A 22783-nucleotide genomic window follows, 5' to 3' on the forward strand; every position below is an offset into this window, starting at 1 on the left:
CCCTCCCTGCTTGAGAATTAGTGGTTGGTGTGTTTATGTCCCTGTTACTTAACAGTTCAGCAACAGAAACCAATAGAATATGTAGCAGGCATAAAAAAAAAAAAAAAACGAAAGTTTTGCAATCAATTCATTTGACTAAAATTCTTGAAGCTGGTGCCTCCAGCATGGCTGTAGTCTAATGACTGGAACAAATAAAATATAAAAGAGATATGTATAGAGAGAAAAATCATAGTAAAGTGGAATGTCCTTGCCACTGGCAAAAGTACAAATGGGAAGAGATCTCACTTCCTATAGCACCTCCTGTATAGAGATATGAAGAGAGAAAGAAAGAGAGCTACAGCAAATACTGGGCAGAAAACAAAGCACCTACTTCCATGAAACAATGTTCCAATCAGACCGAAATAGCATTTTGATTTTTGTTGCTTTTTTTTTTTTTTTTGGATGTTATTTTTATTAACACGAATTTATATTTTTTATTTTTATTAAAAAATATGTTTTGGAAAAAAAAAAAAAAATCAGAAAATGTTGGCCAACAACAAACACAGTAGGTGTTGGGGGGGGGGGACACATTATAGGGGGAGAAGGGAACAGATTTGATCCCAGCTCAAAACAACTCTTGTAATCAATAGGAGTGGGAGACAAAGAGAGGGAAGGGAAAAAGTCCATTCCATTCATTATCATCGATAAAAGAGTTTATTATTAAAAACAAAATCTTAACCCCTACAAAGGAGAACAAAATTAGGGGTTTTTAAGGGGAAAAAAATAAATAACAAAGAATTGAGTGATAGAATGTGAAAGTTGAAGATTTTATGTAAATTTATCCACTTTGATAGTAAGGCCAACTTCAGGGCAAGCTTTGCGAGACTTAGTCACTATTGATTTGTTGTCTTGATTACTGGCAGAAGCCACTCCACAGTTCTTCTTGTTGGATGATCTACAAAGACAGAGGGACAAACAGACAGATTATCATTTAGTGTCCACATGTTGGTAAATGTTTGCAAGCGCTCATTCATGTTGGTACAATGTATGTGTAGTGGTACATGCATCTACATCGATTTATTTAAGTGTGTGTTGTTCTATGCCACCAAACATTGTGTATGTAAGTGTGTGAGAAAGAATAAACAATTTCTGTTAACTCTATGGAAATGCGGAGATGCACTTGCATAGCAAGTGACCTGATCTGAGATCGTGTGCTGGAACGAAAACAATTGCAGCGTGGAAGGTGTTTATAAGCCATTTAAAATAACACACAAAATCCGTTAGATTCACTTCAACATTTAAATTTAATTTGTCAAAATATTTTCGTCGCTTTGAGACCGCGACCTGTTCACAGAATTTTGTCAGTGAACAGGTCGCGGTCTCAAAGTGACGAAAATATTTTGACAAATTAAATTTAAATGTTGAAGTGAATCTAACGGATTTTGTGTGTTATTTTAAATGGCTTATAAACACCTTCCACGCTGCAATTGTCTATGGAAATGATTAAATAGAAAATCTCAAACATACTCGTCCTTTGAATGACCATTTTGAAGCTCCATTTCTGCTTTGTTCTCATCGTCTTTGGCTGTAGAGAAGTCCACCAGCTCACCAGTTTCCTTGGAGATGTTCTGGTTAGAAAAGACAAAAATAAGGTACAAGTCTGCTGTAAGTATGCAACAGAGAGGAGCAATAGTTGACAAAATCCTTAGTATGCCAGGCAAAATGCTTAGTGGTATTTCGTTACATTCTGCCGTTACATTCTGAATTTAAATTCTGCAGAGGTCAACTTTGCCTTTCATCTTTTCAGGGTCGATTAAATAAGTTCCAGTTATGCACTGGGGATTATGTAATTGACGTAATCTCTTTGTCTGTCCTTGTTTGTCCCCTTGTGTGCAATAAAGAAATAAATAGCTGACAGAGTAACGTACCCAATTCCTAAAATATCCCAGGCACTTGCTGATCAAGAGGGATGGAGACATTCCACACCACTTATTCAAAGGACTTTTACCTTACCATGTCATTTTCCAGCACTGTTAGACAAAGCAGCTAAATATCCCTCAAAGAACACCCTACCATATTGAACATATTTGATGATGTAGTTATAGATATACATAATCATTTAATGTCCATTTTTAATGCTGGCATGGATTGGGCTATTTACTAAGAGACAGTCGTGGCTGGAACGTCTCTGCCAATGGAGCTGACCTTGAGTTAAACAATCACCATCCTTCTATAAAAGTAAATATTAAAACCCTGGGAATACAAGATGTGTCACAAGTGACAGAATGCAACTATTACATACCTCTAATTAGGAAAGGATACCTTTAACCTCGATATCTGCCCCTGTTAGTTTGTTAATACCTTAATCACTAAACAAACATCTTTTCCCAATATATTCCTGAGACTCGCCAACACTACACCTGATTCTCTCCCCTCCTTACACACGCAAGCATGTATCTGACTCATACACTGTGTATGAGTCAGATCCATGCTTGCGTGTGTAAGGAGGGGAGAGAATCAGGTGTAGTGTTGGCGAGTCTCTGGAAGTTTTGAAGGATGCAGTGCTCCGACAACTGACAACTGATGCCGGCAGTTTGTTCTTAGCATGAAAAAGTGTTTCCGAAAGTCATGGGAACTGTGCTGTTTCCTGACTTTGTAAACATGTCCACAGGTGTCAGACAGGTGGAATTTGAAAAGGTGCTCAGAGTTATTGTTAGTAACATGGTTAATAATTTACAAAGGACTCACAAAGGACTTGGTAAGCGATGTCAAGACACCCTCAGCCTTCTTGGCAATTTTAGCAATGTGTTTTGTCCAACGCAAATCGCTGTTGACAATAATGCCCAGGTCACGTTCACAAGAAGGCTTTGAATGACACCATTGTACTTGAGAGTTGCACTAAGTTTGTATTCGATCTGCATTAATGCACATAGAATAGTGCTTGATATAGAGCAGTACTAGTGTCTATAGAACAGTGGTAGTGGTGGATATATAGAACAAAGATAATTTTACTATCATATAATGTTATGTAACTGGTACATAAAATACACCCTTTACACTCTTGGAGTGGTTGGCATAAGGAGGCCATCCAGCCATAGAAACCATGTCATATCAGACTGGAAACTGGTGCAGCTCTCTGGCTTACTAGTTCCAGTCATACTGACTAACCCATGCAAGCATGGAAGGCAGATTCTAAATGATGATGATGAGAGAGCGAGAAGAATTCAGTGGTGTATGTAGAAAATAGAACATTCTTAGTGGTATTGAATACAGAAACAGTAGCTAGTGTTAGTGGTGATGTAAGTAGAACAATAGAAAAGTGAGACATACTTTGACAGCAATCAAATCTCCATCTTTGATGCAGTAAGGATTGCACTGGGTACGGGTAGCTCTGTGTTGGTTTTTACGACGAGATCTAGATGTCCCTTTCTGAAAAGTACAAGCAAAACACTTAAGTGACATCGTCAAACAGACATTACATTACATTGATATGGAAGATTGTTGTGGCAAATCCACCACTATTACATACATACAGGCAGACACATGTGCTTCACTACAGTATATCAATATAATAAATACAAACTTGTTACCAGTTCAAATATGCCTCAAGCATAAGGAGGCCAGTCATTGTGTTTGTCAGGGAGAAAATTTCTCGCTGTAGACAAATAGGTGTAAATACACCAAGTCAGCCCACAGCGCCACCTGACCAGGCTGTGCAATGCATGTATTTTGAGATGGTTATCTTCTCTTCAGCCAATATAATATCACACAAACCACCTAACCTCAAATCACACCCAAGAAGGACACATTGATATATGTAATCCTATATACACTATGTCAGAAGACTAGAAGATGGGATGTCTATGGGTGTAATGTCTGCTTACATTTCTGTGTATTAGACTAATTGTTGGTAGATCAGGAGTTCAAACTCATGACGTGTCTGTATTCCAGGACAGAACACTTATTTTATATTACTCCAGTTTATGCCTGGTACATGTCTCTAGAAACAGGTGTCACCATAACATCTGGGAAACGTTACCTGCAAAAGGCTGACATCCTAACCAAGTGAATATCTATATCTCATCAGCTTAATTAAAAATCCTTATTATAAACTAAATTTAAGTATAAGAACAAATGAGCAAGCGTCCCTACAGTTTGCTTGCCATGCAAGAAATAGTAGTGTATGAGTTGAGGTCAATGTGGTTGCTGTCTCCAAAAAACAAATTGGAGAGGATGGTTCTAGATCTTCTATAATTGAATAAACATAGGGTCGGTCATGATTCGGTGCCTTAACACTAAATATAAAAATTTTTAGTCTATTCCCAGACAATACAAATTCAATCTGACATAATCTTTGTTTTTTAGTCAGCCTAAAGCTATGATAGAAGACAAACCTAGAATTATGTGATTGCAACACAAACTTCTTAAACATACATCTATGCCAGGGCCCATATGTAGTTGATGGCTGGTTCTGATGTGGGGAAGTTCAAATAACTGAACAAAATGATAGAGGTATAACTGACTGCATAATTGAACAATGAGATGCCCTTACCTTATTGTTGTGTTGTGTATTTGAGTCCTTCAGCACAGTCCACTCACACTTTGAAGGGAAGTATTTGGCCAGCAGCACATCTTTTTCCGGGATCAAGAGAAAATTGGCAATGGTTCTTTTCAGGTGGTCAACAGAGTTCCCCTGGCCAGTGTCCCAAACCATCTCAACAGGGTCCTTATATTCACGACTGTCGCACAAACGCTGTTTAATTGTCAGCAAGATTTCTTCAGGCCTGTCCCCAATAAAGAAAAGATAAATGAATATTAGGAGTATTACAGAAATGATCAGGGGTACACTGTTTGGGAATGTCAGGCAGGATGGGCATTAAGAGAGTCTAAAAATAACTTTGGGAGAATGTAAGATACTACATTAGAGGACTTAGGAGAAAGAAGAATTTAAGGAAGATACAATTCAGATTTACACCAAAATGGGCTCATTTATCATCATTTAACGTCCGTTTTCCATGCTGGCATGGGTTGAACAATTCAACTCCTGTCCTATCTCTAACTATACCCACCAATCCTTCTTCCCCACAAGGCTCACCCTGACAGTTCATCATCACTTTGTTTATTTCTTTCCAGCTCCACATCAATTACTCCCACCCATTCCTGCATAATTTGAGCAGCCATGTATCTCTTCCACAGCAAGAAATCTATTCTGGGTCCCTAACATAAAACTAACCCCTCGTCTCCTTTACTTTAACCTGACTCAATCGAAGAGATCTTAGTCTTGCAAATTCCAAGATGGCCCCACTAGTGCTAGAACCAGTATTCTCCGTAAAGTGATTGGTGTTATGAAGGGCATTCAGCCACACAAACTACGTCAAAGGAGACATTGCAGCACAACAGTCAGACAATCCAACCATGCCAACATGGAAGACAGATATTAGTGTGTAAATACATTGCTATTGTTTAATAATCTGTTAATTTGATGATAACAATTACAACAATTTAAACAAATCCTAGTCTTACCTTAAGTTTTCAGATTTTGCCAGGACTTGAACTCCAATCTGACAAGTGTCTGGAAGCTTCAAATTCCTGAAATATAAAATACAGAACTGAGAACAACAATATATTTCAGAGGGAACATGTCAGCTGCTGTTCTTGTGGAGCCCTTCTCAGAGATCAAATATGTGAGTTACCCACATGCAGTCTTTCCCCGTTACTCTCCTCTTATCCGCCTGTCTTTCTCCACTTCCCAGGTCTTTTGTCTGTGCACCTGAAATATGTAGTCCTTTGTCAGGACTTTTTCCCTTCTTTGACTGTCAACCTAATAATATTAACAGTGAACATCCCCTAGACTTTTTGTTGCTTTTTGTACTTGAGTTGTCATTCTAAAAATAAACAATCACATCACTGAAATCTAAAAGCTACAATATAATACAGGATTAATTCAAAACAGTGTGAATAAATATGCATTACATTTGACAGTAATTTGAATGCTACGGGGTCAGGACATTGCTTCAGATTTTAGATAAGGGATGAGGAATAGTTAAGGAAATCAACCTCAATACATGAAAGATATTTTATCAACCATCAAAAGACTGAATGGCTAAGCGAACAGTGACAAGATTTCATCTCAAAACATCAAGAGGTGTCACTAAATACAAAATCTGTTAATCCACCACCATCCTTGGATACACAAATAGCGACCTTTAATGCATACTGAATGGTATGATGATGATCCCTGTAATACATGTGAATGATATGAAGCCGATCCCTAATAAACAATATATAGTACTTACTGAATGGTATTGTTGTGACCCTTCAGGATGGTTTTCATCTCGTTGTCCTCCATCACCTTTAGCCGTAAGTAATTATAGTTGGTGACACTGTCCAGCTGGGGCAGTTCCATCAGTCGAACCTTAAGCTCCTCAAGTGTACTCATCTTGCTCACTTCAAGGTTATCCAGGAATATAGGGCTGTCTTTCTCAGCCTTGTTATCACTGCCATTCCACAAACCTGCACAACAATACCAACAACATTATCACTAGCCTTAATGTGCCCCTTGACTGACAAAAAAAAAATAGCAGTTAAAAAAATCTCCCTCAAATTAAACCCTACTATCTCATCACCTCTCTGGCATAAAACCCACCTCCTTCAATACTAGATCCTCCACTTCATTTGAGGAGGGGGGGTGTCTTGTCTTGCAAGTTACTTGGTGACTGCACTGGTGCTGGTGCCACATAAAAAGCACCAAATGCATTCTGTAAAATGGTTGACATTAGGAAGGACATCCAGGTGTAGAAACCATGCTAAAAGGTGGTGTTGAAACTTGACACAGTCTTCTGGCTCATCAGCTCTTGTCAAACCATCTGACCCATGCCAAAATGAAAACTAAACATTGAATAAATGTAATCCCACACACATTAAAGACAGGTTGGTCATGCTTGGGATCCCTGTATCATACAGCAACTAATCCAGAGTTAACCTTGGATTAATCATCAACAATTTTGTAATAATCCTTTCTACTAAAGGAACAAGGCTTGATATTTGGAGGGAGAGGGACTAGCTGATTGCATTGACCCCAGTGTTTCACTGGTACTAACAATTCTGCCAGACTGCCACCTTATATAGTAATAATCCTTTCTATTATAGGCACGAGGCCTGAAATTTGTGGGGAGGAGACTAGTTGATTACATCAACCATAGTTTCACTGGTAATTAATTTAGCGACCCCAATAGGATGAAAGGTAAAGTCGACCTCGGCAGAATTTGAACTCAGAACATAGCAACTGATGAAATACCACTAAGCATTTCACCTGTTGTGCTATCAATTCTGCCAGCTCACCGCCTTGTGGTTTCAAATTTTTGTACAAGGCCAGAGTTTCAGGGGGGGTAAGCCAATCACATCGACCCTAGTTCTCCACTGGTACTTATTTTAAGCAATAATAATAATTGCTTCTCATATTAGGAACAAGAGCAGCAGTTTTGAGGGGAGGGGGTGTTAACAAAACCAACCCTTGTATTTGATTGGTACTTTATTTTATAGGCCCTGAAAGAATGAAAGGCAAAGTTGACCTCAACAGAACTTGTTACGTACTTTGGAATGTGATGGTGAGCCAAGACAGCACTCCAGCTTCCTCGTCATCGATGGTGCGGAATAACCAGGCTGAAATCAGGATGTTACCCTGTAATGAAACACAGATGATGATGTAGTCATGCAAAACTGTAGTAACAGGTTCAATTCAAAACAACCACTGAGAAAGCTTTTATGAGAAATTACACCCAACAGTCTTAAAATAGGGAAGGGCAGTTTGAGTAATGTAGTTAAAGATACATTCAGAATAAGATTCAGAGGACTAATCAACAAAATAAGGTTCTTTTTATCATCTACTTGTTTCAGTCGTCTGACCACAGCCATGCTGGGGCACTACCTTGAAAGGTTTTAGTTGAACAAATCAACCCCAGGACTTGTTTTAGAATTTTTATGCCTCGTATTTGTTTTTTTTTGTTGAACTATTAAGTTATGGGGATGTAAACAAACCAACACTGGCCGCCAAGTGACGGTGGTTGACAAATACAAAGACACGCAAATCATATATATATATATATATATAAATATATACACGAACGACAGGCATCTTTCAGTTTCTGTCTATCAACTCCACACACTTCCCCAAGGTGGTACGCAGTGGGACTGAACCTGAAACCATACAGTTGGGAAGCAAGCTTCTTACCACACACAGCCTGGTCTTTACATCATCAAAAGGTAGAAACAATTAGCATTTCTTGTAATATTGTGATGACATTCTAAATAGTTATTTAGCTGATAATCCCATTTTTTTTTAAACATAATCATCTAGGTCTCATCATTTAACATTCATTTCCATGCAGGTATGGTTTTTATGGTTGGATGCCCCTCGTAATGCCAACCACTTTACAGAGTGTACTGAAACCCCTTTAACTGAGATGGGGTGAATAGTATTGAGAAAGGTGGCTTTCTGCCAGATGAGGAGAGCCTAAAGTATAACAAGGGGGACAGGAATGGGTGTCTTACTGTAGATCTGCATTGTACATTATGATTTGAGATTTGACTGCTATTTCTAGCAGGCCAATCCACCACATAACAAAGTAGCTCATAACTTGCAAAATCAGATCGGAACCTGGTGCACCTCCCCAGCTTAACAGTTTTCTGTCAAACTGTCCAACCCACGCCAGCATGGAAAACGGATGTTAAATGATGATGATGAACATGCTAGAAATAGCAGCCAAATCTTTCTTGTGTCATATCCAACTCTCTTAAAGGGAAAAAGAACACATTAAATATTGTAGTTTTAGTTACATTATTTCTGAAAAGAAGAGATGGCCATGGTCAGAATGTTTCTGATGATAGGTTTGGCCAGTTCAGGAATGACCTGGAACTAAACAACCTGGTAGCCAATGGTAACAACCAACTGCACAACTCAAACTTGTTACTATCAACAAACAGTCCCAGCAGTAAAAGCTGTACAGACACCTTACAAAGGGCAGCCTTTGTGACCCTTTAAAGAGCTGTGAATGCTGCCCTTGGTAATTAGGGACCACTAATAAGCAAGATAATTTACCTTCTGTGGTAGTTTTCCTCGTTCGCAGAGCAACCTATCTCCATGGTTGACCTGACAACTCTCCAGAGTTGCCCACAGCTGGTTCAATATGGTGGATGGTTCACCACACCATGAGACTTTCCGTAGATGCCAACCTTCCACTGGTAAACAAGAAACATGATGAGAATGACACAGCAATAATATTTCTTCAAATACAGGCAAAAGGCTAAAAATTTTAGAAGGGGTTAATCAATTAAATTGACCACTACCTCAGTATATGGCTGGTACTATATCTTTTCTACTCTAGGCACAAGGCCTGAAATTTTGGGGGAGGGGCCAGTCGATTAGATCGACCCCAGTACGCAACTGGTACTTATATCGACCCTGAAAGGATGAAAGTCTAAGTCGACCTTGGCGGAATTTGAACTCAAAATGTAAAGACAGATGAAATATCACTAAGCATTTTGTCCAGTGTGCTAACAGTTCTGCCAGTTCACAGCTTTTCACTGTCGTAATAATAATACATCATTTACATTTGACAGATATATGTCCTCATCTTATTTGTTGTTAACACAACGTTTCGGCTGTTATACCCTCCAGCCTTCATCAGGTGTCTTGGGGAAATTTCGAACCTGGGTTCTTATTCCTAAGGTATTTTTTGATATTATTATTATTATTATTATTCAGGTCACTGCCTGGAATCAAATTCGGAATCTTGGGGTTAGTAGCCCGTGCTCTTAACCACTACACCATATGCCTGTTACGGACCCGGATTTTCCAGGGCCGCCGAGAGTGCACCAGACGCCGCCCAAGACGCAGCGCTCTACAGGCACCATATCCGTATCTCCGGACGAGCTGATTCCACGGACGCGGTCCTTTACGAAGAAGAGAGAGCTCTTCCCAGGGCAAATATCCGTTAATTGTAAATAATGTACATAATTCCTCATCTCTTAAATATAGAACTGAATGATAATTAATGTTTGTTTGAAATCCATATTTTCTTACAAATCAAAAAGATTCCAAGCATGAAACTGCCAATCAGTCAAGTAGATTAAGGCAGAATGCTGGACTCAAAAATATCAAAGTACTTCATTTCATTCTTTTATATTTGGAATTTAAATCATGTCATAGATGTCAGACAACCATCTCTTCATGCTGATGAAATGCACTGGAGATGATTTATTGAACCATAACAGTTATGCTTTGTGTCAATGTAAAGCAGCAAAAAATACAGATAGCTCAAAAGAGCAGGGCCTTTTGGAGTGGGAGCAACTAAAGACTCTACCCACTACAATAGAAACCTTGACTTACTAAACCAGGTGAGCTCTACTATAAATGATTATGTAGATATATTAATGAAGAAGGGTGACTCTACAATGGAAAATGTGGTATACTAACCCGGTAGGAGAGCATCCCATTTGGAAGCAATGTATCCAATACAACCTTCTACAGTTTCATCCTTGGCCAAAGTCAGTTCCAAATCAGCCTGAGTTGCGGTCAAACTGGCACCAAATCCAACAAACACTGTGATCTGGGAATTTAAACAACACCATAAAATATATATATATATATATTGCACAAAACCAACAAGAATTCTGAAAGCCACAGCAAAGAACTAGTCTACAAAAACAGTAATTATGAATTTAAAAAAAAAATCAATACAGAATAGAAGAGTATTTTTAGGTCTCCCACAACCAATCTCTCTTGTATTGACAACATAATAAACCACACCCAAACTAGGATTTTGTTCAGTATAAAAGGAGCTCCATGGCTTGGGTTAAGAAAGGGCCATTTGTGTCATGGCCCATATACACAGAACAATAGTGTCAACAAATGTATGACATTTGACATTAGGAAGGAGAACAGGGTGGTGAAAACGACATCGACAACGACAACAACAACAGAAGTGTAATGTACAAGTGTACGTGTGTAGCACTCACCTCATCTCTGCGCAGCTGTGGTTTATCTTCTAAGAAGAGCTGATGGTCAGTACCAGCCAAAACATTCTGGATCATGTCCTCTCCCCACACTGAAATATCAAGTTGAAATAACTTTTTAAAATATAGTGTGTGTGTGTGTGTGTGTGTGTGTGTGAATCCATGCAGAGAGAGATTAAAGAAGACTGCACTGCTTTGGATTTGTTACGCATGCAGAGGCTGACAGTTGGGTAAAGAAGTGCCAAATGATCCACGTGGAGGGAACTTGTGCAAAAAGAAGATTGCGGAAAGAAGCAGTGAAGGCTGATCTCAAGAGGCTCAACTTCAACAAGCCCTGGTTGTCTCAGTTGTCTCCTTGGTCTCACCCTGGGTACTCTTACTCTTTTCTCTTTTACTTGTTTCAGTCATTTGACTGCGGCCATGCTGGAGCACTGCCTTTAGTCGAGCAAATCGACCTCAGGACTTATTCTTTGGAAGCCTAGTACTTATTCTATTGGTCCCTTTTGCCGAACCGCTAAGTTACGGGGACGTAAACACACCAGCATCGCTTGCCAAGCGATGTTGGGGAGACAAACAGATGACACAAAAACATATACACACACATACATATATATACATATATACGACGGGCTTCTTCCAGTTTCCGTCTACCAAATCCACTCACAAGGCTTTGGTTGGCTCGAGGCTATAGTAGAAGACACTTGCCCAAGGTGCCATGCTATGGGAATGAACCCGAAACCATGTGGTTGGTAAGCAAGCTACTTACCACACAGCCACTCCTGTTATGAGGTCTGATCAAAAAGTATCAGGATTGGTGCCATGAAAGGTAAAATACAACACATATCGATTTGGCATTTAATATCCTTTGGAGTAGACCCCTTCTGACGATACACACTTTATCCAGCGTTGTTTCCAGTGATGGAAGCACTCGTGGAACTCCTCTTTTGGGATAGCAAGCAGCTGCCTCATCTTGGGTTTCCTTGACGTTTTGAAATCTTGTTGAGAATCTTCCACTGCAGTGACAGCCTTGGTTTTGGGGTCATAGCCTTAGACTCACAATTATGACTGCTTTGAAAAAAGCTTTCGTCTTCCTTGACACAATCATGGAGATCCTGCATAGCTGAAACCAAGCTTCTTTCTGAGATGACCACAGTCTACACACTCCCAAGCACTGCTATAAACAGAAGTGAGTGGTGACAGGATTCAAGGTAAATCTGTGCTAAGTGGTTTCACTCTGCATATTTTAGCTCTGCTACCATAGCAACAGTGCCGATACTGTTTGATCAGACTCCTATTGCTCAAAATAGAAAAGAGTAAGAGTACCCAGGGTGAGACCAAGGAGACAACTGAGACAACCAGGACTTCAAAGCTGAGCTTAAAGATATGTAAACTTCACTTCTATACAAGGCATGGTTATGATGTATTTAGTAGGGGCCTGCAGAAATAGACTCTAGGTGAAAAAACTATGAAAAGCAATGGTACTTACAGGGTAGCTTCCTGCTGGACAGGTCTTTCTCAATGGAAAGGCAGGTTTCATCTAGGGGTTTATTAATCCCTAGTTTGATTAAAGCAATGTCCTTCACCTCAGATACAAGCTGTGGAATGAATCATGGGAGACAAGAGTGAGGCAGGGGAGAAAAACAGAAGTGAGGATTTACTTATTTAACGCAATTACATTAACTGAAGCGATTTAGATGTCATTGTAACACACTGAATTAACTACAATACAGGATCTGAATAATAATTGAACATTAACATATGTACTTACCATATCTTTGTCGGTCTCAACCATCACAGTTGAACTTGTACTTTGCTGTGGACATCAACATAAAAAAAAATTTAAAAGGAAAAAAAATATTGGTCAAAAAAATTCGTTTGAAAATTCAAAAATTCAAATTAATGCAGAGGAAAATAAGCATTCTAAAAGTATTTGATAAAACTCATATTGAAAAAAAATATAAATCAACAAATCTGATTATCATAAAATACAAAATATTTTTTAATTTCATATTTAATGTTTTTGAAAAGGAAACATGGCAATTGGTCAATAAACATTTGTGTACTTCTGGTGTAAATATCGACATTTTCTTGTTTTATTTGTTAAGGACTGACCTTAGAGGGGATTCTTTGTCTCCCACAGTATGTACACGTTGGAGGATTCATTGAGACAGTAAATATCAATTTTCACCCATGATTGCAAGTCAACATGCTATTTGATATGCTTTAACACTTTTCATATCACTATATAATGTCTGATACTATTTGTCCATGCTAATATGTCACATCATGGCAGATAGGCTGGGCGTCAAAGGATCAATGTCTTTATCGCATATTGTAGCCTCATAGCCACAAATAAAGAACTATACTTGCAACCATTCATAAGCTCTATTGAACCTTACTTCTAAGTTTGATATATGATTGCCTATTTTCTTCAATATGACTTCTGGAAAAAAAAATGTGCCTATATATCTAATTGTATAGGTAAATATGCATATATATATATATATATATATATATATATATATATATATATATATATAGTTGAAAAACATCGTTATAGGTATAAATATACCATAAACAATTATAGAAAAATAGAGGAGAAAATGATGTTGAATCAAAATTAGATGTAATACAAAATAGGATTAAATTTAATTTTGATTCAACATCTTTTTGTCTTCCATTTTTCTATAAATGTTTATGGTATATTTATACCTATAACGATATTTTTCAATTACTACTTTCATATTCTTATTACTTGCTCTGGCTGTTGTTTATGAATATGAGGAATCTTTATTAGAAATCATTCTTTCTCTATTTTTGGACCTCTCGAAAAGTTTGAGTTCTTTTTTGAACTTATTTTTTCCCGCATATATATATATATATATATATATATATATATATATATATATAATTTGTATAAGGGCATTAACTATATAGTAATGCCTCACGCTTAGAGGGACTAAATAAGTCAAAAACTACCAAAAAAACATTTACCGAAAGCTGTATTAATTGAGAAACCAGTGGTTTGCCGTTAAGTTAAATGTTTTTAAGAGATTAATTTTGAAAGCTGCATTTCCTCGCTTTCGGTAAATATGTTGCTTATTTTTTGGTAGTTTTTGACTTATTTAGTCCCTCTAAGCGTGAGGCATTACTATATAGTTAATGCCCTTATATAAATTATATATATTTATGGGAAAAAAACAATGAGTTTTTTTCCTTATGGGGTTTTTTCATGCTGACTACTTGATAAATTCTTATAAAGATTTTATCCTATATTATATTATATATATATATATATACACACATAGATATCATCATACCAGCATGGAAGGTAGACGTTAAACAAAGATGACAATGAGGTGTGTGTGTGCGCACGTGCATGTGTAGGCATGTATGTGTATAAACTTGCTCTCAGTGACATGAGACTGTGACATATGGTTTCTCAGAACATAAATGGAACAGGATTAAATTTTTTAGTCTAATGTAAAGAAGTAGTAAAACTCACCTGACAGCAATTGTCCACACATACAAGTAGCTTACTTCTTTTTGTAATTGTCCAGTCTGTCAAACTTGGCCTGTCAATAGAAAAAGGCGAGGGTTAAGATAAGGGGACATAACCGTGCATGAAGAAGTTTGTATAGGGACTCACTGTACAGGTTCATGTAACCAATGTTGCTGAGAAAGGGAATTTCGAACATCGTGGATTATTAAATAAGGGTAAGCCATGGTTAGTTGGGGGCAATGCTGAGTAAGATTTTGCTGGGTAGATAAATCTAATGTTCATCTATCGTCAGACAGATGAAAGGCTATTTTTCTGATACTTAACAGTTTTACCAATCCCTGCCCCCCACCACCAGTAGTCAATAAAAAAAAAAGTAAAATTTTAATATTTATTTTTTGAGTGGCCCCACTACCAAATGGTCCATGGGCCAGTGGTTGGGGGTTCTTAGCGTATAACAAATCAGCAGGAGAAACAGGTGAAGAGGGGATAGTTACCCAGAGCAGAATTTGTCCTCCACAACCAGCTCATCTCCATCAGTAAGTCCAAGAGCAGACAAGGTTTGGTCCTCATTGCTATTGTTGTTGCTGTAGCAGATCTCAATGGCAGACACTTGGCTTCCTAAGAATGAGAGAAAAAGGAAGAGATATATAGAGAGAGAGCAGGGTACCATGAATGTAACCCACAAGCTGAAAGGCAACACACTTGATACAGTAGAAGGGAACATGAGACCACATGGCTGTGAAGTGAAATTCCTTATCACAATTATCAGCTTAAAAAACTGCCCGATAGGGCGGATTTTAAGCTAGTATATAGCTTTTAAGCAACTGAACCCCGAATAGGAAGATCTGCAAACAGGTCTCTGACTTGTTTTGGAAAATTTGTTGCAATTTCTTCCTCCAGAGTCATATCCCAAGGATGATCATATTCGTCGCCAAAAAATCACATAAGAAAATCGCCAAAAATAATCGCTGAATATTGCAATTAATTTAAATTATTCCCAAAATTTATTTCCAAGTTATAAAAATTGTTATCATACAAAAAAATGTGTCACAAAAAAATCACTGAAAACAATCACAGTAATGGAAACTTGAGAAACCAAAATTTCAGGATTGCAAGTCCAGATTTGGCCTGGAATGATTTTAATTTATTGTGTCGGTCTTTAGATTATAAAAATTGTTATACAACAAAATCACGTAGAGGACGAAAAAAAAAAAAAAATCGCTGAAAACAAGTGCAGTAACGAAAACTTGGGAATCCAAAATTTCAGGAGTGTGGGTCCAGATTCAGCCCAGAATGTTTTTAATTTTCTCATGGAGTTGGCCTGATCCCAAAATAGTATATGTTGGGCTATGGCATCTAGGAATAAAGTCGAAAAAGTGTGACACACTGATATTCGCATATATTTTATTAGATATATATATTCTTGTGAAGAATATATATTTGTGAAGGTTGGTAGCCTAGTGATTAGGCTGTTGCACTCACAATCACCAGGTTGTGGGTTCGATTCCCAGACTGGGTGTTGTGTTGCATTCTTGAGCAAAACACTTCAAAGTTGCTCGTCCTTCCTTTTGACCAGTGGGGAAAGTTTGGCCTGCTTGCCTAGCCAGCAGGGTGGCATCATTCAAAGGCTAAAACAATGCACAGCACATTGTGACCAGTAATGTATAACAACATCTGACCAGTCATGTGATCATGTGATATAGTCATGATTTAGCCATGATGGACAAGAACATACTGAAGCATCACCTACATACATATATTTACCTGTTTGCTGAAGTTTCTTAATGCTAATCTTCTTGACCGAGACACCAGTTCGTTGACTGACCAGAACTTTGAAGTCAGCCATAGACAGAGACTTGGAGTAGGCATGGCTAAACTGGAGAGGGTTACCATATATCACAGTCAACAGAATTGGTTCACTCTCTATACCTACTGGTATCTCCTGCTTCTGAACCTAGAACAGAAAGAGCAGAATAACAGTCCAGGTTATATAGTTATGATAGAAAAGGAGAAATATAGTGGAGGAATGAAAATGGATAGAATGGCAGGCTGGGTCATAATATAGTTGTTCAAAATAGGAAAAGAGAATACAGCTGGGGGATGACAATAAATAGAATGGCAGACTAGATCAAATTATGCTGGATTTTTAGCCCTGAGTCAACTCTCAACAAGCCGAATCATGATCAAGTGTTTTAGCTGTGATCATTTTGTCTATAGGCATACATAAATAGTGTCTGACTTATACTGTTTGATATCTCATTCTTTATGCAAGACTAAGGTGTGATTGTGCTTTGAATAAAATTTGGTTATCATTTCAGCATGTCAAGCAACCACATAGATAGAAGCTCCTTATTGTCTTGTGTTTGCATATATATATATCATCATCGTTTTGACATCCACTTTCCCGTGCTCGCACAGGTTGGATAGAGTTTGAGTCAGACTTTCCTATGGTTGGGTGCCTTCCCTGTCACCAATCTTCACCTGTGTCTAAGCAAAGTAATATTTCCCCATTGCCAGACATGTTTCCACAATATTCAAAATGAATGATTTAGCTTGTCAGACACTAGCAGTCACTTACAGCTATCACACGACATCAAGACAAGACACACAATGGATTTTCAGTTTCTGTCTACCAAATCCACTCAAGATTTTGGTCAGCTTGGGGCAATGGTAGACAACACCTGCCCAGAGTGCCATGCAGTGGTTGGGAGGCAAACTTTCTTAACCCCTGCACCTGAAGAGATATTGGTTCAAGATGAGTAAACAGTGCTATCTACTTTGGTTGTGGACACCAAAATTGTGATTAAGATTTGAACCTATGACCAAGTGAATAATCAATCACCCAGCATCTTAACCTCACAGGCATTGTGGCCTCTCCAATAATTATGTCGCAAACACTGAGAAAAACATGGATGAAGGGCCGTCCCCTCCACATATCTACTGATGGTTGAGATTGAGGGACATCAAACAGATGTTTACAACATTATCATCATTGTCTTTTAATGTCCATGTGCCTTGCTAGTATGGGTCGGATGGTTTGACAGGAGCCGATGTGTCCAAGGACTGTAGCATCATGCTCCAACATCAGTTTTAGCATGGTTTCTATTGTTGGATGCACAGCATGTACTGGGTCGTTTTTTTTTGTTTTTTTTCATGCCACCAACACTATTAAAGTCACAATGTATCTCTCAGAAACAAATGACCACTACATCTTTGACTTCACAGATGGAACTGGACAATGGCTACTCTAAAAGAACAACAATGAAGATGATATCACTTACCTGTTTCCCATCCCAAACAAACAACTTGGTACCATATTTGATTGGCAAACTTTCTATCACTTTGCTATCATCAGCTGCAAAATTCAAAGACAGCAAAATAAAAATAATAATGTTTCAAATTTTGGTCCAGCAATTTTAGGGGTGATGAGGTTAATTAATTACATGGACCCCAGTACTTGACTAGTACTTTATCTTACCGACCTTAAAGGGATGAAAAGCTAAGTTGACTTTGATGGGATTTGAGCTCAAATGTAAAGAGTCAGAAGAAATACCACTAAGCATTTTGTTTGACATGCTAACAATTCTGCCAGTTCAATGCCTTAATAATAATAATAATAATAATAATAATAATAATAATGCTTAACTATTAATCACATGTGATTGTGACTGAGTAGCTTGTATCATGCTTCTAATTAATTTAGATGCCAATCTAAGTGTGAGAAGACACCTTCCTATTGAAACATTAAGGATGTGACAGCGAGATGGAGAGTGGGCTGCACCAACACAAGGGTCGGTAAACCAGAACAATGTGAAATGATAAACAATGTTCAAATACATAAACACAGTCTGGTCTAGGAATCGAACCTGTGAACTTCAGATCCCGAGTACAACACACTAACCACTAGACCAAGCAACTTCACATAATGGTTTCTGATTTTGGTGAAAGACCAACTGTTTTGAGAGAAAGGGCTTAGATGACTAAACTTCTTCCAGTATTTGACTAGAGTTGTTTTTATCAACCATGAAAGGATGAAAAGAAAAACTTGACTATGACACAATTTGAAATCAGAATATAGAGAAATATTGCATGTTTTTCTGTAAGCAGAACATGCGGGACTAGTAGCTAACTATAATGGATAGTCTTAAATTTAATTACATTTTATTTCTATCACTAGCAACTTTATCTTTCTGGCTGTTGCAATGACTGAAAGACTGATCCCTGCATGAGAGAGAAAGAAACAAGAAAAGAGAGGAAATACAAATGTGGAAGGTGAAAAATGTGCAGGTAGGGAGCAGAGACCTGTCACTTACCCGATAAATGTTCATACAAATGACAGCCAGCCACAAGCTTCTTCAGTCGATGAATATGTATGTCTGGTCCTTGGACAGCATTCTGATCCAACTGCAATTTATACAACATAGACATCACCAGCAGAGTCAACAACAATAATATTGAGGAACAAGGGCCACCAGTTTTGGGGGATAGGGAATGATCATTGCTAGTACTTGACTCTTACTTTTTCCTTCCTTTGGCCTTCAACTTCTGATGACGTATTAGAAACGCTGTTGTAATATAGAGTGAGTCTTAGGCGTTCTAAACTTCTTCATGACAGAACACAGCCAATTTCTTACAGAAAGAGAATTGACTCCAGAACTGGGCCTGTGCTTTATTGGCTCCAAAAAGACTGAAAGGCAAGGCTAACTTCATCAGGATCTCAACTCAAGCGTTCAGAGAAGTGGAACAAATCAGATAAGACATTATATCCTACACACCAATGACTTTGCCAGCTTTACCAGTTATATACTGTTACATATATCAACCCAACAGAATGAAAGACAAAATCAACCTCAGTGGATTGGCAGATTCAGTGGAGCAGGAGACAAAATGTCATGAGCTACTAGTCAGTCTTATTTAGGTTATGAGTTTTTGTTACCATCTGCCCTTCCCAAAACAACATTATCTATTAACCCATCAGTCAGTCTCTACTCTTTCTATATATCATTCCCAATATATCTGCCCAACCTATCTTCTCAAGACACAACATACCACACCATCTGCAACCCTCCCACTGTATATCCTCTACCTCCAACCCATCACCACTCCATGCCAATTGATGCAACTCTTCTACCCAAAAACCACACCATACCATTACTGGCCCACCAACCACACCAACTCCAACCCAACTACCATACACACCACCTCTCACCATCACACAACACCATTCTTATTGACATACCTCTCTCACAGAAGCCTTCAACTCAGCCACAGTTTTCCGTTTATCCATGACCAGGGACTGGAAAGGTTGATGGTTTTCACAAGGATGAAGTGCTCCATCTCGGTACTCGTAGTAACAGGAGTAGTGGATCTGTAAAGCTATTTGGTGTATAGAGCTATCATAGGTCAACCTATAAAGAGAAAGGTAAATAAACAATCAGATTTAGCCAAAAAAAAAAAAAAAAAAGTACATAATATTCAGCATTATAGGTACAGGAGTGACTGTATGGTAAGTAGCTTGCTTCCCAACCACATGGTCATGGGTTCAGTCCCACTGCATGGTACCTTGGGCAAGTGTCTTCTACTAAAGCCTCAGGCCGACCAAAGCCTTGTGAGTGGATTTGGTAGACGGAAACTGGAAGAAGCCTGTCGTATATGTATGTCTGTGTGTGTGTGTTTGTCCCCCCCAACATTGCTTGACAACCGATGCTGGTGTGTTTACGTCTCCGTAACTTAGCAGTTCGGCAAAAGAGACCGATAGAATAAGTACTAGGCTTACAAAGAATATGCTCTGGGGTCGATTTGCTCGACTAAAGGTGGTGCTCCGGCATGGCTGCAGTCAAATGACGGAAACAAGTAAAAAGAAAGAATAATTACAACTGAAGCAAAACATAACTACATCAGTTGTTAATTTCTACAATTAAACTTTATCTCATCACTGGATGTAGCAAGCAGTGACTGGGACATCTAACTTAGCACCTATGGAAGATAACTTTTGTGCCAAATTTTAGCCTACATCAACTTAACTATGATATGTAACTAACATTTCCTAACCTTGCGTCATCCACTCCCAACCTATACAACACACCAATTCCACACAGTCTCCATGAGCAGAAACCGTGAAAGCATCCTCAAATGGATGCTTTCCAGCCAACCATCATTAGCATGTCGAGTAGGCATAAGATGAGAGGAGCATGTGCTTGTATCTGCCTGTATATCAACCCATGCCAGCATGGGACAGACGGTATATGTGCACGCACGTGCACACACAAATTGTTAAATAACATTCATCTTGTATGGCTAGGATGTGCTACTTTGAATAAGACATGACCTGGCCTGTGGCAACTTCTGCCAATATAGAGACATCATCATCATCGTTTAACGTCCGCTTTCCATGCTAGCATGAACCAGATGGCTGCACCAGGCTCCAATCTGATCTGGCAGAGTTTCTACAGCTGGATGCCCTCCCTAACGCCAACCACTCTGAGAGTGTAGTGGGTGCCTTTTACGTGCCACCGGCACGAAGGCCAGTCAGGAGGTACTGGCAACGGCCACGCTCAAAATGGTGTATTTTACATGCCACCTGCACAGGGGCCAGTCCAGCGGTACTGGCAACGAACTTGCTCGAATGTCTTTTCACGTGCCACTGGCACAAGTGCCAGGAAGGTGATGTTGGTAACAGTTGAAGAAAAATAAAAAAGAACTAAAAATGATGACACTTCTCAACCCTGCAGTACAAAGTAGTACATTAATTTTGTCAGTCAGGGAAACTGATGCGAGCAGAATTATGTGCAAGGGATGGTGACAGGAAGGGCATTTGGCCATAGAAAATCTGCCTCAATGAACTCCATCTGACCCAATACATGAGAAAATGGGTGTTAAAACAACACTGCTGCCAATTGTATTTGTAGGCCAATAACTAGGAGAGAGATGGGCTCTAAAGTTAGCTACCTTGGTTACACTACACAAAAATTAAATCTTTGGGACAATTTTATCAATAATTATATCTACACTCTCTGAGTGGTTGGTGTTAGGAAGGGCATCCAGCTGTAGAAACTCTGCCAAATCAGATTGGAGCCTGGTGTAGCCATCCGGTTTCACCAGTCCTCAGTCAAATCGTCCAACCCATGCTAGCATGGAAAGCGGACGTTAAATGATGATGATGATGATGATGAACAAACCCTTTCTGGGGTGGTTGTAAAATTAGAACCACTACAGTTAGATTGTCAGTAACTCAGCCCCTTCAAGCTCAACCTGAAACCCACTTCTCATGGTACACAAGTTTATTTTTTGCTAATATAAACCATGGTTAGTTTGCAGAGAATATTAATCGATGGTGGAGAAGATAAGAAACCCCAGTTTCTTAACCAAATCAAAGAACAGAAAATACAGATTTACCTTTCCTTTTCAATGTTTTTATTATCGAGCAAGGCCTTCTGCAGTAAATAACCAGGAACCTTGTAAGCAGGGTTGCTCCAAGCTGACAACCAATAATAATAATATAAAGATGAATTAGTTCACAGATTTAAGATCACCACAAAACTATTATGAAGAAACACATCAATAACAAGAAACACTGTTAGTTTTCTCTCTGTTGTTGCATATTACCCTATTTCCCAGTATATTAGTTGATGTACTATGTTGCGTTAACATTCCAACATTGTTACCATCTTTCCAAATCTTGTATTTCACATGGAATTTGTGACTCGGCAAAGTCAGCTTGGTGTATTAATCAACATACTATTTTTTGGTGTAAATTTTGACCTGATATTTGACTTGTATACCAGGAAATATGGCAAGGCAACAGATTGGTATACTTGTTAGAGCAGTGGGTAGAATGCCTGAATATTTTGCAGAAATTTGTTCCAACTGTTCTGAGTTCAAATCCCACCAAGATCATTGGTTTGGCGCATTTTTATTGACCCCCTTCAACGAGAGTGATGGAGTAGCAGAATTATTAGAGAGTTGGGAAAGAAGCCTTGAGGCTAGCAATGACAGATACCTTGAGACCAGTAATGACACTGGTACCAAGCTGTGTCAGTCCAAGTTGGTGACCTTTCCCTTATATAACAGTGATATGGAGGAGAAAATTGCATGCATAGGCAATTGCAACATTTCTCCCAAAACCTCCAGCCCAACCCTGTACATATGTGTAGATATATGATCGACATTGACTGACAGAGGTCCTGTATGCATGCATTGGATGGTAAAGAGCAATGGCATGTAGCAAAATGCTGTTCTGTGAGAGACCAGTTCAACTCATGCCAGCAAGGAAAATGGCAGTATAACAAT

At 38.6% G+C, this 22783-nt stretch overlaps 1 protein-coding gene across 1 annotated transcript in view; it reads right to left on the reverse strand.

The window, feature by feature from the left end:
* Window positions 1-407: 407 nt before the first annotated feature.
* The window catches only part of LOC106878492 (ubiquitin carboxyl-terminal hydrolase 40), a 46553-nt gene continuing 24177 nt past the window's right edge, over window positions 408-22783 (reverse strand). Inside the window, exons 14-32 of the mRNA XM_089357958.1 lie at window positions 21890-21971; window positions 19734-19902; window positions 18808-18898; window positions 17776-17849; window positions 16259-16448; window positions 14989-15112; window positions 14498-14567; window positions 12761-12805; window positions 12479-12587; window positions 10996-11084; window positions 10454-10586; window positions 9077-9216; window positions 7573-7660; window positions 6276-6492; window positions 5503-5568; window positions 4532-4763; window positions 3310-3408; window positions 1507-1607; window positions 408-934 (exon numbers count right to left, since the gene is read on the reverse strand). Of these exons, the coding sequence (XP_089214084.1) occupies window positions 808-934; window positions 1507-1607; window positions 3310-3408; window positions 4532-4763; window positions 5503-5568; window positions 6276-6492; window positions 7573-7660; window positions 9077-9216; window positions 10454-10586; window positions 10996-11084; window positions 12479-12587; window positions 12761-12805; window positions 14498-14567; window positions 14989-15112; window positions 16259-16448; window positions 17776-17849; window positions 18808-18898; window positions 19734-19902; window positions 21890-21971 (2246 nt within the window). The 3' untranslated portion in view covers window positions 408-807. The remainder of the gene's footprint in view (window positions 935-1506; window positions 1608-3309; window positions 3409-4531; window positions 4764-5502; window positions 5569-6275; window positions 6493-7572; window positions 7661-9076; window positions 9217-10453; window positions 10587-10995; window positions 11085-12478; window positions 12588-12760; window positions 12806-14497; window positions 14568-14988; window positions 15113-16258; window positions 16449-17775; window positions 17850-18807; window positions 18899-19733; window positions 19903-21889; window positions 21972-22783) is intronic.

This window comes from Octopus bimaculoides, chromosome 9 (genome assembly GCF_046866305.1).
Source record: "Octopus bimaculoides isolate indiv1 chromosome 9, ASM4686630v1, whole genome shotgun sequence".
In the NCBI taxonomy this organism is placed as follows: Eukaryota; Metazoa; Mollusca; class Cephalopoda; order Octopoda; family Octopodidae; genus Octopus; species Octopus bimaculoides.